Here is a 17,923-nt window from a genome sequence, read left to right on the forward strand (position 1 = left end):
AATGCGGCCATTTATATAGGTACTGACTATGTCTGATTGGCGGTAGAAAAGGAAGTGGTGAGAGGTAGTAGCAATGTAAACGATAGTGGACTGATTTTGTTTCATTAAGGAAAAGGAAAAGAGAGAAAAAATAAACGCCTCCCAATGTGTTTAGTCCTATGGCACACTTACAGCGATTGCGGGTTGTTTGTGTGTGTGTAAGTGTGTACCTAAATTAGACAGATTCGTAACACCCGCTCCGTACTATTTGTCAGTGGAATATACAAGGTATAGCTAATAGATCTGATCGGAAAATGCGCAATAGAGAAAATGATTCGAGAGACTAAAGGGTATCGTTTGTATCTGTATCTGTCTGTCTGTCTGTGTCCAATCTGTGTGTATGTATGTGTGTACGTGTGCATGTATTTTCTTGGGCAGAACAAAAATACCACAGAGTATTAGTGTGGTAATTTAGGTGAAATAAAACGAGCAACAAATTCAAAAAAAAAGGGTAGAAGTATGGATTTTATTACTGTGTCGTTATCATGCATTACGGATGACTTTTTGGAAATCATGACGATTTAGAAGTGTTGTGGATTTCACTAATCCTTTCGAAATATCACTATTTCGAGGTATATATTTGATATACCTGAGGATAATTGCATTAAACTGATGAAATTTTACTCCAATTTTATTAATATTACTTTTAAATTTATCTCAGTTACGAGAGTTATGCAAGATACACAGTTTCTAATGTGAACGGCATTATTCAACAATCGCGCGTAGTTTTTTAACAGTTCAGCTATCACAAATAATGACAGCTGAAGAAACTGTAGGATACGTTCAAAGGATTTTTCAAAAGACAACGACAATTCCTGCTGACTTTTAAGGGACACATTAAGAGAAGCTGATTTCTGGAATTGAGGGACTGATCCCGAACGCATGTCCATTCTGGAATTTTACAGATCTCATACTGATACTGGAACTGGCTCCAATCCTTTACAGATGTTAGAATTCGTCATAAACCTACAATGGCCCTAGATCTGATCCTAATCCCTTACCGGTCCTTTAACTGATCCTTATATCAACCGGTCCTGGAATTGATTTTGACTCTATACCGGTCCTGAAACTGCTCTTAAAGCCCTTCCGGTCCTGAATTGATCCAAAACCCACACCAACTTACATTGAACCCAGACCGATCCTGCAACTGATTCTGACCCCATACAGATGTTTGCAACATGCACCTACCGGCACTGGAACTGATATCCAGTCCCTGATACTGCTTAATAATTCGGAACCAAATATAGGTTATTGGTCGCAGTAACTTGTTTGTATTAATGTTGTTGCAACATTTCCATACATCCGGACCTACAGTGGCAGTCACCAGAAGTAGGATACCTATATTCTGGCTTCCTTCAGTTTGAGGATTCCTGGTCAGTTCCTTTGATCACTTTTTCTTCCTCATAACATTCCACATACGTCGTAGATGACATTCTTTGGTTATATTTCGGCTATCAATTTGGCCGATAATTGTAAAAATCTTTTTAAAAAAACTAAAAACTACTAGAATTTTATAATAGAAATCTTAAACATTTTCAAAATAACGACAACAAATCACGTGCTCGGAAGATTCTTTTCTATTTGTTTTACCGCTCCACTGAATCACCCTGTGCTGCGCTAGCTTGACAGCTGAAGCAATGCGACGAGAAACGTCATCGAAATTTACGAATCGTCAACAAACCGGACCCCGTTCATCAACACACACTCTGGAAAATGGACTACGAGAACGAAAAAGTGATAAAATTTATCTTTCCCGATGATTACGAAGGTATAAGAACGTTTTACGCAGCTTTCCATCAACTCACTGCCCTCCAAAAAAGTGTGTTCGTTTGACGGACAATCGTAGTAACCATTGTCCCCCGTCTCGTTCGCAGAACTGTCCGCCCAAGACACGACCGACGTGGTCGATTATTTGCTCAAGCTCGGCACCTACAAGGCGGAAGACTTGAAAAAGGAAAAGGTACGCCTGCAGGACGAACATCGGCAGAATGTGGAGCAAACGCAGGATCTGGCCATCTCGCACTATCCCACGTTCATCCGGACGGCGGAAAGCTCGCGCGAAATCTATCGCGAGTTTGTCGCGACGGAAAGGAAGCTCGATTGTTTGAGCGACAAGTGGCCCAAGTTTATTGCCGCGTGTCAAACGTTCCAGCAGGGCTCGGCGGACATCAATGCAGCCCGCCGGCTGAATTCGCTCACGCTGCTGCGCAATGCGGAACTGCTGGAGGTGCTCGAAATACCACAGCTAATGGACAGCTGCATACGGGAGGGTAAGTACGAGGAGGCGCTGGAGCTGTCGTCGTACGTGCAGCGGTTGATGACGAAGCATGGCAACATTCCGGTAATAGCGGTAAGTGTGGATTTGATGCAGAAAACTTTAAAGGAACGCTGTGTAATGATCGAAAACTTGCACTTTGCCCTTGCAGAGTATTAACGAAGCGGTGGAAGCGGCCTGGCACACCATGCTGATGCAGCTGCTGACCCAGTTGCGCACCGATCTGCAACTCCCCAAGTGCCTCCAGGTCGTGGGCTATCTGCGCCGAATGCAAGCATTTACCGGCAGCGAGCTGAAGTTAAAGTTTCTGCAAACTCGCACCAGCTGGCTGAAGGATGTGCTTGCCACCATCCCGTCGGACGATGCGCAGCTCCATCTGACGAAAACGATCGAAGCGACGCGGGTGCATCTGTTCAACATCATCACCCAGTACCGTGCCCTGTTCCCGGACGACGAGGACACGTTCAGCCCGGCCGGCGCAACCATGGGCAACGAGCGAATGGCGGCGGGTGACGAGGGTAAGATTTTCCACAGCTGGCTGCACGACCAGATCATGGACTTTGTGCGTACGCTCGAGCGAGATCTCGCCTCCAACGATCTCGTCTCGTACGACACCATCCTCGGACAGTGCATGTACTTCGGGCTATCGTTTAGCCGCGTTGGGATCGATTTCCGTGCGCTCGTGGCGCCGGTGTTTGTGCGCGTGATTGGTAATCGATTCCGTGCCACGATGGCTCGTGCGACCGCCCAGTTCGAGCGGGACATTGAGCGGTACACGCTGATCAACAAGGTGCCGAGCATGATACGGCGCAACCGGCAGGAAGATCGTACGAATCCGGTGGACGACGCGGGCTCGGTGCAACCGCCGGAGACGCTGCTCGACTTTGAGCCGCTAGCGCTGTACTGCAATGCACTGCTGACCATGTTCAACGATTTGCGGCTGTGTGCACCGGTTGCCCTCGCTACCATGGTGACGGAGCAGCTGGAAGGCTCGCTCGAGCAGGTGTGTCGCGGAATACTGGGATTTTACCGGCAGGAGCAGCAGGCCTTTGCACCGACCGAGCGGGAATGCTTCATTCGGCTCTGTTCCTGCTTTGCGTACGATCTGCTTCCGTACCTGCAGCGCTGCGTGCATGTGCTGTTTCCCCCGTCCACGCTGGCGAGCCAGCTGGGCATCAATGTGCTGACGCTGCAGAAGCACGGCGTAACGTACCTCCGGCAGAGGAAGATACTGGAACCGATCGCTTACCTGCTGCCGGACCGGATCGAAACGGTGGTCAAGCAGGTGGCTGAGCTGAGTGTTACCGGAAAAGAAGTGTCGGAGGAGGCGGAGGAGAAGGAAAAGGAGCCCAGTGGTGATGCAGTTAATGTTCCGGAAGAAAAATAAATATATAAAAGGTGAAAAATTAAAACATTTTGCCGAGAGAAGGTGAAATCCAAGTGAAAAATCACAATTTAATATTACTTCCAGATGTTTGGTAAGTAAACAAACATATTTCTCAAATTTACATTGTTTCTTTCTTTTTATACTTGTTATAACTAATGCTTTATTAAATAACCAACCATTCCCATATTTAATGTTTTAGATAATATTTAATTTTATTGATTTCTGGTTGTTTGTTTTTTCACATCACGATTTGCGGTTCTTGTTTTTCTTTTGTCAATGCTTATAGCGTTTTTTCCTCACAAAAAGGGGGAGAAATGGGAATGAAAAACTATGCCATTTTCCAACTTTCCAACCGACCTTTCCGAGCTCCCTTAGCGGAAGTGTTCAATGTTACGATGGTTTGCGATGTGTGTTAATGCAATTAATTCATAGAAGTACAGCGCACCAATCACTTTCTAACTTCCACCCCCCCCTGCTAACTAGCCTATATGCTGAGTACGGTCCCTCCCTATCAGTAATGAATTAGCATACGATATCTTGCTTAAACGCTACTTAAATGCTGCTTCCCGCCTCTAACTGAGAATGCCGGCGCAGATTAAATGCGCATCAAACTTAACCCTAACGAAACTGTTACACGCTTCTTGCAGTGTTTTTTTGTTGTTTGTTTTCAATACTTGAATATATCGGCAGAAGTTGCATTTTACAGGTTTTAAATACCGCAGCTACTGAAACCGAATTTAGTTCATATATGGCAATTGTGTACGAATCCGTGCTGCATAGCAAAGAAGTGATGGGGAAGGGAATGGAGATAAATCAACCGCCCCTTCCCTCCCCTATGCAAAAATGACTAGATTTTGGACAGTTTCTTTTGTTTTAATTTCCAAACTTTGCCGGTCGGTGTTTCATCTAAACGCGAGTAGCGTGGTGGCGTTTAGTTGTATTTTTCACACAAGCACAGTGTAATATGGTAGTAAAGCGTGTACGCACGAAAACAGGCTACAAACTAAATGGAGGAATAATTCGGTTTCGTTTTAGAAATCAAAAAACCCCTCACTAACTTAATTGCAAAGTTTTTTTTCCAGCAACGTTGAAAAGATTATTTCTACGCCCACGAGGCTTGCGTATAATTGTGTATGTACAAATGAGAATGATTAAATTGCTGCCCTTGTTACGAAGGCGTTACGCTGCGTTACGTGTTGTAATAAATGCAATGCTGGCGTGTTTTGTATCGGCCGTACTTAAGCCACCGTTTTAACAGTACACGGATCGAAGCCTTTCCGACAGTGATTAATTGGGTGTATGAAACGCTGCACAGACTAAAGCAGACGATAAAAGCTTGCCGTCCCCGTTGGGGGGGATCGTTTAGAGACTTGTGTTGACAGTGGTGTAAGTATTTGGAGTATAAACTATTAGCTGCTGTGTGATTTACTTTTTCATCATCTCCACCACACCACTGTGGCTTTTTGCTGCCTGGTTTGCTAAGCGATCATGGTGAAAGGACTATGTATATATATATGTATGTTGCTGTAAGTACCACGTTCAAAAAGCGAACAATAATGCCTATCGATATAAGGATACGTACGATTTTTGTGTGATAAACGTGTGTTGTAATAGTGTCAGTACGATTTAGTGTTGGGTTTCATGAACCTTTCGTTGAGATTCATCCATATGAATCTTCCGTGATGCGTGATTTGAATCTCGAATCGACTCTTCAAAGATTCATGAATCTCCAAGGTTTTATGAATCTCCAATGGTTCATGAAAAATAAGTCATGAGTTCCCGCCGTGGGTTCAAACCTCGTATGGGCCGTCTCCTCGTAGCATAACAAACTCTCCCACTGCGTAGTACTTTCCAAGAAGGTATTTTCCTCGAAAGCCTGTGTAAAGTGCCATTATTACGCCAAGAACAACAATAATGAGAAGCCCACGCTCTTTGAATCTTAGGAGATGTGTGAAGTACTTGGCACTCATGAATCCCTAGAGAATCGTAAATCTTTTGAAGTATACGAATCTTTTGAAAATAATGAATCTTTCGAGATTCACGACTCTTTCGAGGTACATGAGTCTTTCGATGTTCATGAATCTTTGAAGATTCGTTAATCTTTATAACCGAGATTCAGATTGATGAATCGGAATCAGGTTTACCCAACACTAGTATCCCAGTGTGTGTGGGGACACTGGGTAATGAGTTTTAGTTTAGTAAGTTGAAGCTACTATGGAATATTCAGACCTTCGCCATGTGTTGTTTGTAGTAATTATCATTCTGGGCAGTGTTAGAACTGGAAGTATGTGTAGAGATGCGCTTTTTGTTTAAATGATCACTCTGCTACGACTCACTTCACTTTCCCCTATACTATCTCGATTCGTAGAATCCATCCGTTCTTTTTGAAACTGTTCCGCAAAGTGGTCACGTATCCTTCTTCAGACTACTACTGTTGAGGGAGCAAAAACTGTATGTGTATAAATATTTCGACCTAATACTACCCTAACGCCTACCTACCCTTCCGTATCCTTCCGGACACATTTGACCATACCTATCCCGGGTGGTCACATTGAAACACGCACGTGTGTGTGTGTATTTTTTGTATCAAAATTCATTGGAAGAATTCCTCGGACGAATATCTTTTTTTTCTTTTAATCTTGGCTTTCACTACTCATGGAGATGTAGTCATGTTTGTTTTTATCCTTTCCTAATGAAACTGCCTTCAACATTGGGTACGCTTGGTGTAAATCCACCAAAAACGCTCCTCCAAACACCTAACCACACTGGTAGACTTCATTATCATTTGCTTTCATTTGCATTACACAATTCTTAATGATTTTATTAATATGTGTATGTGTGTGTACGGTATTCATGTATGTGTAATATAATACAAAAAAGAGATGCATTTGAATAATACCTCGTTGTATATGGATGATGATTCGATAGATAGACAGAGAGCAATCGCTGGTCCGTTTGTTACTTCCAGTCTGCTTATTCCGTCGGTTCCTTGGGATATTCACTCTGCAGACAGTTACCGATGGCCACGACGAGCTGGCTGAACGATGGCCGCTCTTTCGGGCTGGTCGACCAGCAGGAAGTCTGTAAAACGATCCAGCACGATCAGCTCAAATCGGTGTCTTTCCACGCCGAAAGATATTACACGCTCCCTCCCAAACACTTACCAGTATCTTGTGCAATGCTTCGGGCGTCTTCTCTGCGACCTTCCACTCGAGCTTGCCCGTCTGGGCAGCGGTAATGATCTCCTCGTCCGTCTGCTCCTTGAACGGCAGCTCGGTCGCGTTCGTGAACAGCTCCCACACGAGCACGGCAAACGAGTAGATGTCGCTCTTGATGGAGTAATCGTCCTCCTGGAAGCATTCCGGTGCCATCCAGCGGATCGGCATCAGCTGGTTGCGGTGCTTGCAGTACTCCTTGCTGTACTTGTCGCGCCCCAGTGCTGGCATGGAGATTTTGGCCGAAAAGTCGCTGCTGATGATACAGTTTCTGGTTGCCAGGTCCCTGGGTGGAGATAATAGGTGAGGGTTGTGTGAGTTCCAAGAGGGACTTCAAAGTCTTCTAGGCGTAAGGCGGACTTACTTGTGAATAATGCGAGCCTTGTAGATAGCGTCCATGCCGCGTCCGATCTGGTGCGCTAGGGCAAGAATTTGTGGCACGTTGAGTGGCGGTGGTTTCGTGGTGGCATCCTTCTTGCTGTCGACCGTTCCATTGGGCGGTGTGATCGGAGATGTAGCTAGCAGGAATTGCTTCAGATCTCCCTATAAAAATCCATAGTCATTGAATAAGTAACTTTGAATGATCTTACACACCATTGTAAACAACTCACCCAATCGGTGTACTCTAGCAGCAGATAGTGTGGATCCTTATCCCGGCACAACCCGAACAGCTGTACCACGTTGCGATGGGAAACGGTGCGGAACAGCTCCAGCTGACGCCGGAACTCGCCACAGCAGTGTTCGTCCTTTACCTTCGTCAGTGCCTTCACCATCACCGGCTTGTAGTCGTTCTCGGGTCGGATCGCATTCAGCTCCTCATTGGAAGGGCCCTTCTTGACGGGACTCTTGCGCTCGTTCTCCGTCGTCAGCTCGGTGCTGGGACCTACCTCATCACCGGCGATCGGTTCCTGCGTCACACTTTCCTTCGGCGGTGGCAATCGGCAGTCATTCTCCCGTATCTTACCGATGTACACATCGCCAAAGTCACACTTGCCAATCTGCAGCATCTCGACGACGGCCGACCGTGGCACCGTGAGCTGCTCGAGCAGCGATCCCGAACCGGACGACTTCTTCGATTTGCTCGAGTTCACCGTATCATCGCTCTTGTCCTGCCCATTGTCGACGCCATTTGCTACCGTGTCTTTGCCTCCTGCCGATCCATTCTTCTGCTTGCTTTTGGAACGGCCGGAACTTACCCCTACGCCACCATTCTCCGCTGCGGACGTTTTGTCCGGCAGGCAGGGTTCAATTTCGCAGTTCTTCAGATCGACATCGCCACCATTCTCCTTGGAGGAGCCCAGATTGAGCCGGGCTTTGCGTGCTGCCCGCCGATGCCGGCACCATATCATCAGCCCGACGACCAGTATGATGTACGCAAAGGCGACCGACATGGTGATGAGCACGGCACGCGTTATCAGGAAGCCATCCTCTGCCGACTCTTCCGGCATCACCATACCGTCGGACGCTGTGCACACAGATGGAATAGAGTGAAATGGAGTTAAAAATTGCCCCAAACCAGTGCTGCAAAATGTCACTGTCAATGTCATACAAAAAAATCTGACTGAAACAGAATCCATGACAGCGTCACGTACTCAATTGTGATGACCAGAGGTGATACTCATAACGATTTGGGGGACCAATACATGCTTCGTGACATTTTTGCGACCAACGCTTCGTCAGTCACTATGTCATGACTTTTTTTTACTGTGATCAAGTGCCACTGACATAGTCATGGCAAATTCCGACTGAAACATAATCATGTCAGCATTACGAGCTCTACTGTGATGATCAGAGGTGAGACTCAAATAGTTGGTACGATCATCACGGTCAGTCACTTGGTCGCGACTTATTCACTCGGTGATCATCCCGATAGTCATGGGAGATATGCGGACGATCAAAGCAGACAGAGCGAGAAAGAATGCTCATTTAGTTGCATGAGACCACACCCCACATATATTCCAAGAATGTCGTGATTATCACCGACAGAAAATGTCGTGACCAAGTGAGTGATCAAGAGTTGGGTGCTAAACAAAATGTCATCATGTGATTGGACCACTAACTGTTTGAGTCTTACCTCTGATCATCTCAGTTGTGTACGTGACGCTGATTTGAGCCAGAAAAAGATTGCTTGGGACGGCATTAAGCTTAGCTTGTGAGTCAGAGTATCGCTGTTAACTCAAACACTCTGACCCTTGCATGTTCGGCATGTCATGACGCACTTTCATTGAGTATCAGCAATGAGCATCAAGCTACCACGAATATGTTCATTGTTTTCGTTGGTGAATATCTCGTGACGCTCATGACATTTTGCAGCACCGCTCCAAACTTCTACGCTAATGCAGTTGCAGTTACTTACGTTTGACGATTAGATGTACCTCCTCCCGCTTCAGTCCGGCACTGTTGCCAATCGTGCACCCGTACCGTCCATCGTCCTCCAGATGGACCTCGGTAAGGACCAGCGTCCCATTCTCCAGAATTCGATAGCGCTCCTCCTCGCTGCCATTAGCGCCACCGGCCTTTGCATGCAGATACTGCAGATCTTTGTCCCACTGGATGGTCGGCTTCGGGTCGCCGGTCGCCACGCAGTGAAACTGTACCGTACCGAGCTCCGCCACCTGTACCGCACCCTCCGGTGCGATCTCAAACTTCGGCGCAATGACCACGTTCACCGCAACGCTTGCCCGAATTTCGCCCTGACTGTTCGCGGCGACACACGCGTACTGGCCCCGATGGTCGGCCGACACGTTGCGGAACACCAGCGTACCGTTGACGTCCTCGATCGAGTCGGGCAGGGCCGGCGCTGGCCCACCATCGCCATCCACCGTCGTCCAGTGGACGGTCGGGGCCGGTGTGCCCTGCGCTTTGCAGTGTATTTTGGCGATTGATCCCAACTCCAGGTTTTTGCTCGTCGGTGGTTTCGGTGTGAAGCGAAGGTTGGCTGAAAATGGCGCGAGTGTGGTACCACACGGGTCAGTTAAAGTACGGTTTGTGTTTTGCTAAGAAGGCCGACTGAGAAGAGTTACTCCCGCAGGGAAATGAGAGGGTTTCGGGTGATAAACCAATGCGCCCCCTTTAATGGAACAATGCTTTTATCTTGTTGCCCATCTGGTGGGCCCCTTTCTCCAGAAGCAGAACCATCGTCACAGTCTACGATCGTCAGTCCGGGACGGTCGTAGTGCTTTGATGTGGCCTGGAAAGCTGGCTTATCGCTGGCCTCTCTCATCCCTGCCAGTGTTTCTGTCAACCCCAAAAAGATACTTACAAATGATTTGCAATTCCGCCGCCGTCGAGCTGACCAGAAAGTCGCTGGCATTGTTCGTTATCTGACAGTCGTACGTTCCTTCGTCGCTGGCCACCACCGAACCGAACACAAGCGATCCGTTCGTGCGGTCCACGTGAATGCGAGCTGTGTTTTTGTATGGAGTGGAAAATAAAATCCGAGGAAATTAGTAAGCAAAAACGACTTCTTAATGGCAAGAGGTTAAAGGGTGGCCTTTTTTGTTTTTATTTTCGCGAGCATTTCTTTGAAGTTCGTTCAGAGATCGTTGTCTGTCATGGTCGTTGAGACAAAAAGGGATATTATTTTTCAAATATCTGAATGATTATTAAATTCATCATTGAAAAGTTTGTGGCTTTAATTACGTTTCTTTGTTTAAATTCAACGGGTTTTCCCAATGTTTTACAATCTGTGCCTAATCGCAAAACTTTGCATTTATAGAGTGGACGGAGTCATTAAGCCCCATGCTTACCATCGTCCCGGAACATCGAGCTGCTCTCCGTCGCACCGACCATCGCATCGTCCGTCGGCACCGTGGTCGCTTCCGCCAGATTGTCCCACCGGCGTATCACCTTGCCGTCCTTGCGCCAGCGCAGCACAAACCCGCCGCTCTCGTTGGCCGCCGTCACCCGGAAGCCGCAGTTGAAAACGACCGGCTGGCTCTCGTTAACCACCGTCGTCACCGGATGCACCACGATACGGACCGGGGCCGGGCCGCTGAACTGTCCTTCGCCGGCGAGCTGCAGCTGGGCCGGTGCCTCATCGCTCATCGGTGGACGCTCGGTGGTTAGCCGGTCGCCCGCCACACCCAGCTGCCGGTCGCCTCGCTTGCCCCGGCACAGCAGCAAATTGTGGTTTTTGGTGCAATCGATTTTGCTTTGGCCTGTTGCAGAGAGAAAGAGCAAAAAAACGAAGGTTTACCACGCTGCTTTATCTAACCCTGAACGAGCTCGCTCGCTCGCTTGACCAGCGTACCGTAATTGGTTCCCGGTTTCAGCTTGAGCCGATAGTTTTTCGAACTACGTAGCGCGATCCGGCGGCTACCGTCCGTGCGGGATACGACCACCAGCAGGCAGCTGTAGACGCCATTATCCTTCGCCGAGGCATTTTTTATGTGCAGCTTCCGGCGTTGCAGATCGATGTGCGGTGATTTCGTAAGCTTCACCTCGTTCCTGTGGAAGAGGAAAAGAAAAGGATGGAAACAAGCCCCGATGGGGAGGATAAGAAAATGGGTGAAGAAAAAGGTGCACACGCCGGGAAAACCCCCGGGTCCGTTCCCGAAACGCTGTGTGAAGCGATGCAGTTTTCATGTTTTCTTTTCCATCCATGTCACCCTCGCCTGCAACTACTCGCGGCCACTCCTTGCACGGAATTCGAAATTCTGTCTGCGTGGATAGTTTTATTTTGCCGCGAAACGACGTACCGTGATGTGTGCCCGGCGGTCCCACCCCGGAACACACGGGTACGGTTAGGGGTGCATGATGGGGTGTACGTTTTGTTGCACGTTGCAACTTTCCTTCTGCACGCTTTCCATTTTTACATACGGGGATGGGAAATAGTGGGGAATGGCGTGGGCAAAACCACACTTCAATGGTTCCACGTTTCAAGGAGCGTGCTTGCTGTTTGTGCTGCGGCAGTCGTATTGCACCGAGACAAAGAAAGGGAGCGCGCGTCTGAGATTGTGATGCGAGTCGAGGGCGCTTTTCTTTTGTCTATTCAGCAAGCATATGGCAGGGATGTACAGGGATGTAAAAACGTTATAAAAATTGCCGTTTTTTTAAGGTGAAAAAATGGGTTTTTCTTGTGTGATTATAGTATGAGGTAACAGCTTGAAATTGCCATTCTTACCATACTGAATTATGAGTGCAGATAGAAGCTGTTACACGCGATTTCCGCCGAGTTGAAAGTCTGCTAACACATGTCCTTTGTGACTTAACATTGTTTTTAAAAATGTAACCTTTAATCCATTGATCACTTTCCAAAAAAAATGTTAAAATTTTGAAATCTAAATGACGTTTCTTTGAATTAAAATTTAAAGAATATTCAAATCATTTTACATTTGCGATGGAAAATCGTTGCATATTATTACACATTTTGTGAAGATTTGAACAACTACTAGTATTGTATTTTTGAAATATTTAATCTATTAATAGTTTCATAGTTTTTAAAATTTTGTAAATGTCATTTATATGTTTATATTTACCGTTCATATTTTTTTAAATAATCAATACTTGCAACATTAAAATTATGTTTTTCTTCCACTAGTTATCTATTCAAACTACTAAAATATAAAAATGAAAAGGCCGGAGTAAAATGTCCATACTCGATAGTGTAATTTCGATTTTCTCTAGCTTGCATCAGGCGGCGGTTGACCGAAGCATTTTGCCCAACAATTTGGAGCCGCTTAAGACAATATGTTATTTTTCTTTGTTTTTTTTTTACTTAAATCGGACGAGAAAAGCTATGTAAAAGGAAGATACACATATTCTGCAAGTATTTCAGCAAATTTCGCATCAAAATACGGTCAAAATACTACTTAAATTTGAGATCCGGCACGACCATTCGCAAGAATACCAAAAAGAAAGCTTCGACTATTCGCCGCCAGATGCGCTAGTGAAAATCGAAATTACACTAGCGAGTAGGGACAATGTTTCCCGGCCATTAACACTATGAAACCAGTTGAATTTATGAAAAAATCATCAGGGGTATTTACACTTTGTCTGAATTATAGCAAAGGAGTAGCTCAAAGTCTATATAAAAAAGAGTTTCATGGCGTAAATAATATTTTAAAAAAATTTCTGAGCTTTCATTTTTAACAAATCTGCAAATGATAGATAGCTCCAAAAGAAAGCGTTATTGAAAAAAAAACACCTGGATGCAATTAAACGAATTATAGAAAATAACTTTGCCTAACGTCCCTCCCAAGTATGTCGATTCTTGTCGCACGAATCGGATGGCAATATTTCGTTAAAATTGTCACGCTCAATGAACATGATTACGGAAGCATCGTTTTATAGCATAATTATCACCACCGAAACATATGCATATAGTGGTCGAATGAAAATGCATGATAAAAAAAACCCACCAATAAGCTCAAAAACATCCAAGGCTCTCCCCCCACCGTTGTCCGCCTCAGACAGCAGGGTGAGGGATTATTATTTTTCCTTCCGATTAAACAACCACACCGCATTTAATCAACGAGCAGGCAGGCAGGCAGGCTGACAGAACACAAACGAGTGTGCCTCGGTTGTGCGATTATCAACAATGTTGAGTTGATGCTGCGCCACCGGGTATTGGGCAAATTCGAGGGCCCGCTCTCCCCGAGAAGACTTATTTTTTCATCGCCACATTGTTTTATTCGCCATTTAATTGAACGGTAAAATAAATGAGGTTCGTTTAAATGCACTGTGACGGTGTTTTTGTTTGTTGGTTGCATTTATGCTCGCAATTTTAACACACATACACACCACTCACAACGACACACAAACACATATGAGCTGATGAAAATGATGACGATAATGTCTTTTGGAGGCAAATTCTTTCGAGTGTACCATCCAAGTACCATCGAAACAACAACACGTCCAACGAGCGTGTGCTGCATCAGGGAAATAATAAAAAGAAATGCACCAAATTCCACGCAACAAACACATTGCTTCACGTGCTTTTGATCGCTGCAGTTTGCTGCAGTTTGTTCCTGTTTGGTTTGGTTGTTTTTCGATTGCCCTTGCGTCTTACCTGTACCATTCGACGTGAGTTTCTTCGGCCGGTTTACCATCGTTGCCGATGATGTCAGTGGCCGGTTCGAGCGTGGAGTGACATTTGAGTGAAATGCTATCGCGGTCCGGATCGTGCTTGAGCAGCTGCACGACTGGCGGGGAAATTCCTGCAACGATACGACAATGGGGTGGGATGTTGTGGTGAGAAAAAAAGTCATTTAGAAACATCTTTGCTGATGGTGACACCAATTAGAGCTTGTAATGGGTTGGTGTGTCGCAATTACTACTAAAATAGGGACGGGGAAGTGTATTTTTTGATCGGCTTTTTACTTCGTGATTATTTCCAACGTGTTCTTTGTCCTGACATGCGGGTAGAAATTGAACATCAAACTCTCGATATACTTTTTAGAAATAGTAATCAGCGATCATACATTTGCTGTATGTCACAATGTGTATCTATGGACAGTTGTGGGCAAAGCTTTTGTGAAATTTGACATACTGTATAGTTTTGTGTCCTAAACTCAAGATCTCAGAACATAACGAGTCAAATTCATACCATTCATAAGCCTTGTTGTGTAGGATCTTCTGAGTGATAATTCCATTTCGGGATTAGATGTTTGATATGTGATATCTGGATATTTCATTTTCAAATTCTAAGGATCTTGAATGCTCGAATGGAAGCAATACTATTGTACGCTTTTGTCAAGACATCATAAAAGTATACTGAACATACAGTAGCGGTATACTTAACAATATCCTGCACAATAGCAGAATCATGATTTAGTACAATTTGACTAGAATCCATGCTTCAAAGGTGTCTTAAAGGTCAACTAGAAGGATACACTACTACTTGGTTTCTGAGGCCTAGATCTTTGAGGTATTGAAAAGCCTCTAGATCTGTTTAAAGGTCTAGATCTTAAAAAGACTCTAGTAAATGCTTTGTTTTTTACTTGAAAAGTTCCAGTTTGAAGTTGTGTACGAAGCTTCTTTCCCATCTGTTCAAGGCACTCTTGAATGGAAAGCTTTTTGTTCAGTTATTTTCGTCACTCATGATTTTAGTTGCCAACGAGTTATGCTCTTTCTATAATCTTCAGCTTCCAAGATCCCTACAATCTTACTCAAATTTAGAAACTTAACCTTTTTTTGGACAAAATTTTCAATTAATAACTATACGGACGTGGTTATCTAGTTAAGTTATACAGAAACAAATACTTTACACGAACAACATAACGGTGACACTTGTGCCTGACACACTTTCGCACACTAAACAGCCCAGGACTGTGCAACGGAATTTTTCAAGCGACGACATCGAACGAATATCAACTGGAAACCGAATCAATAAATAAAAAAAGGCTCTAAATCCTTCCTCCCTCGTCGCTGCTCCTTTCGAAACAGCTGGCAGATAATTGAACTTCAAGCTGCGCCCGTGCCCACGGCTTGCGGGGTGATCGGAATTGGAATGATCTTTTCGCTGGCGACAACCCACAGCCCAAGCGATAATGCGGCAAATCTTTTTTGCAGGCGACCCGCCCAACGACCTCCAACCTTTTCAGTTGCCCCGCTCCGTCCCGCCGGGCCTTGTGGAGGTCGATAATCGTCACAGAAAGAACAGGGAACCAATCTTAATGGACCTAAACACTGGGACCACATTACTCCCTTTGCCACGGGCATCCCCCCACAGTTCCTGGATAGCAGCGGGTAGGGTACGATTATATCTCAATGCCTTTTCGACCTAATCCGGCTCGCTGCCCCGGAGGAAAGCTGGGGCGGAAATGTCGAGTAAGGCCCGGATGGCGGGGAACCCGCAATCGAGGCAGATGTTTATATCCTTTGTGTGTGCCGTTGTTGGGGGAAAGTCTGCCACGCCAATGTCCAACTTGCAGGCAAAGTTGTTCGGCGAAAAGGTTTTTTTTTGTTTTTTTTTTCTTCCCCTTTTCGTTTCCTTCCTCCCCTCCAGCGGGTCATAAAAAGTTACGAGTTTTCGCTTTTCCGCCGCTCGTTCTGTGCATTCGGACGGAGCGCATACTTTTTTCCCTTTACTACTTCTCCCCCGTTTTGGGTTGGGTTTCGCGTCATCTTGGAAAGGAGAGAGCGAATTTTTGAGGATCTCGACCGCGTCTCGACAGTTTTTCATTCGTGTCTGTCGCCATCTTGCAGTGCGCGACCGCGGAAAGTGACTGGAAACAATTGGGTCGTGAAGAGTAATCGAACAATTTACGACGTCTCAGTGGTTGTGGTTATCGATAAGAGGACCAGTTAGTTCTTGAGGGGCAAAACTATCGATTGTGTGTGTGTGCTTTGATACACTGAAGAGCTGGGAAATAACATATTATTATTATTTAAATCTTCGGACGAACAATGCTATAAGAAATGCTCTTTAAATCTTGTCTATTTTCTTCACACAAATCCAATGAGCTGAATAATCGATTATGACGGGAAAATACTCCACCAAGTGGAACACATTACCGAAAACCCACGCCCCAAACTGATAAGACACCGCATAACCGTCGATAAATGCCGCCGTGAAAGTTGTGCTCCGGAAGAAATATGGTACAAAGTTGTAATGACATGAAATGAAATTTAATTCTATCGCTACTCGAGGCAAAACTTCTGCACCGATGACCATCACCACACTTGCGGGGCTGAAGAATACATTCCACCAGGATTTTTATTAGGTTCTATCGATGCGGTTGCACGGTTACGGCACCACAAACTCCACACACCGCGCACGCCTTGGAAAAAGTTTGCCCCACAACCACAACTGGTGTGCGGAAGTTTAATCGAGGTCAGTTCGATTGCGAAGCTCAGGTTCATTACTGCTCAACGTGCTCTGCTTCCTTTTTTGCCACAATCCCAGCACTCAGTACACGAACAAATAATCATAAAAAAGACGATTCATTTGGCGGGGCTGGGAAGAGAATGGGCAAGCTAATTGAATAAATAAAGTTAGTTCCTCCAGGCCGCAGGTATATGGTGGCGGAGCCGGGTGAATCGTAAGCGAACGAAAGATTTGTGTGATTGAATGGGAATTCGTTTAATTACCCTTTTCGCAAATGCGAAAGGTTGGGAAAGCGACGTGACTTACTCCTATGAAGACTCTCCCGCTTGGTTCCAAGACGCGCCTCCAATATTGTTTTATGAGACGGAACAAACACTAATTTGACGTCGGCGGGGTATGGGTGGTAGAGAATTCGATAAATTTTAGTACCCAATGCTAGTGGTGTGTTTGTGGCCGTGGTAAAGAGATCCGGAATTTGATGGATGTTACGGAGTCGGAACAAAGTGCTTACCGAACTTCTAATTGCAACGATTGAGGTTTGAAGTTTGTGTTTGTGTGGTTCAAACAATCGTAATAGCATTTATGAATGTTCTCACGGAAAAGAGCGCAGTTTTTCTGGGGGAAAGAAGGTACAAAAGTACGCTACGCTCTCGTCTAATAATAAGTAAGAACTATTAGGAACTAACTCAACTGTGAGTTGCGGTTAAAGCGGAGTTTGGCAGTGTGTTATTTACCCGCCATAAATCACCGTATCCAAGATGTCTGCCATCGATCACATACAAGACACAGACAGGGGTTTGGTTGGCATGGAAATTGGAGCATATTGTCCGTATTAATATGCATCCGGGCGCGTACTCTTATCCTTTGATGCGGCCAATCAAACATCGCCGCCGTGACCTGTGTGTCGCATCTCTGGATCGCGGCATGCAAATCTCTGTGCTGTGCGAGTGTGTCATAAATTAAAGTCCAGATGCCATCAAAGCACGGGGGGTTACTATCCAAAAGCCATCGAAAGTCCGTCCGGTCTCCGGCAGCGCTGACCTGCTATGCGGCATTCTGCTGTTCCTGTGCTGCACATGTACGACCTCGTCATGTGATGCTCCAACTCGCGGGCACTGGGAAGAACGCCGTAGCACGGAGGGGAAAGTCCATTCAACTCCGGTGAGGTAATCCAGCGATATCAATCTTCCAGTGGCCACTGTCGTCGCGATTTGTCCGACGAGATATGCTTGCTC

General features: G+C 45.7%; 2 protein-coding genes across 2 annotated transcripts in view; one reads left to right on the forward strand and one right to left on the reverse strand.

Moving 5' to 3' along the window:
- The first annotated feature begins 1,679 nt into the window (after positions 1-1,679).
- The window catches only part of LOC121600534 (conserved oligomeric Golgi complex subunit 8), a 97,392-nt gene continuing 81,148 nt past the window's right edge, over positions 1,680-17,923 (forward strand). The window contains exons 1-3 of the mRNA XM_041929204.1: positions 1,680-1,807; positions 1,914-2,389; positions 2,466-3,792. Coding sequence (XP_041785138.1) covers positions 1,753-1,807; positions 1,914-2,389; positions 2,466-3,701 — 1,767 coding nt within the window. The 5' untranslated portion in view covers positions 1,680-1,752 and the 3' untranslated portion in view covers positions 3,702-3,792. The remainder of the gene's footprint in view (positions 1,808-1,913; positions 2,390-2,465; positions 3,793-17,923) is intronic.
- The window catches only part of LOC121600533 (tyrosine-protein kinase-like otk), a 75,968-nt gene continuing 62,825 nt past the window's right edge, over positions 4,781-17,923 (reverse strand). Inside the window, exons 4-12 of the mRNA XM_041929203.1 lie at positions 13,929-14,076; positions 11,169-11,365; positions 10,666-11,076; positions 10,179-10,322; positions 9,273-9,854; positions 7,528-8,381; positions 7,281-7,459; positions 6,866-7,202; positions 4,781-6,782 (exon numbers count right to left, since the gene is read on the reverse strand). Coding sequence (XP_041785137.1) covers positions 6,675-6,782; positions 6,866-7,202; positions 7,281-7,459; positions 7,528-8,381; positions 9,273-9,854; positions 10,179-10,322; positions 10,666-11,076; positions 11,169-11,365; positions 13,929-14,076 — 2,960 coding nt within the window. The 3' untranslated portion in view covers positions 4,781-6,674. The remainder of the gene's footprint in view (positions 6,783-6,865; positions 7,203-7,280; positions 7,460-7,527; positions 8,382-9,272; positions 9,855-10,178; positions 10,323-10,665; positions 11,077-11,168; positions 11,366-13,928; positions 14,077-17,923) is intronic.

This window comes from Anopheles merus, chromosome 3L (assembly GCF_017562075.2).
Source record: "Anopheles merus strain MAF chromosome 3L, AmerM5.1, whole genome shotgun sequence".
Taxonomy (NCBI): domain Eukaryota; kingdom Metazoa; phylum Arthropoda; class Insecta; order Diptera; family Culicidae; genus Anopheles; species Anopheles merus.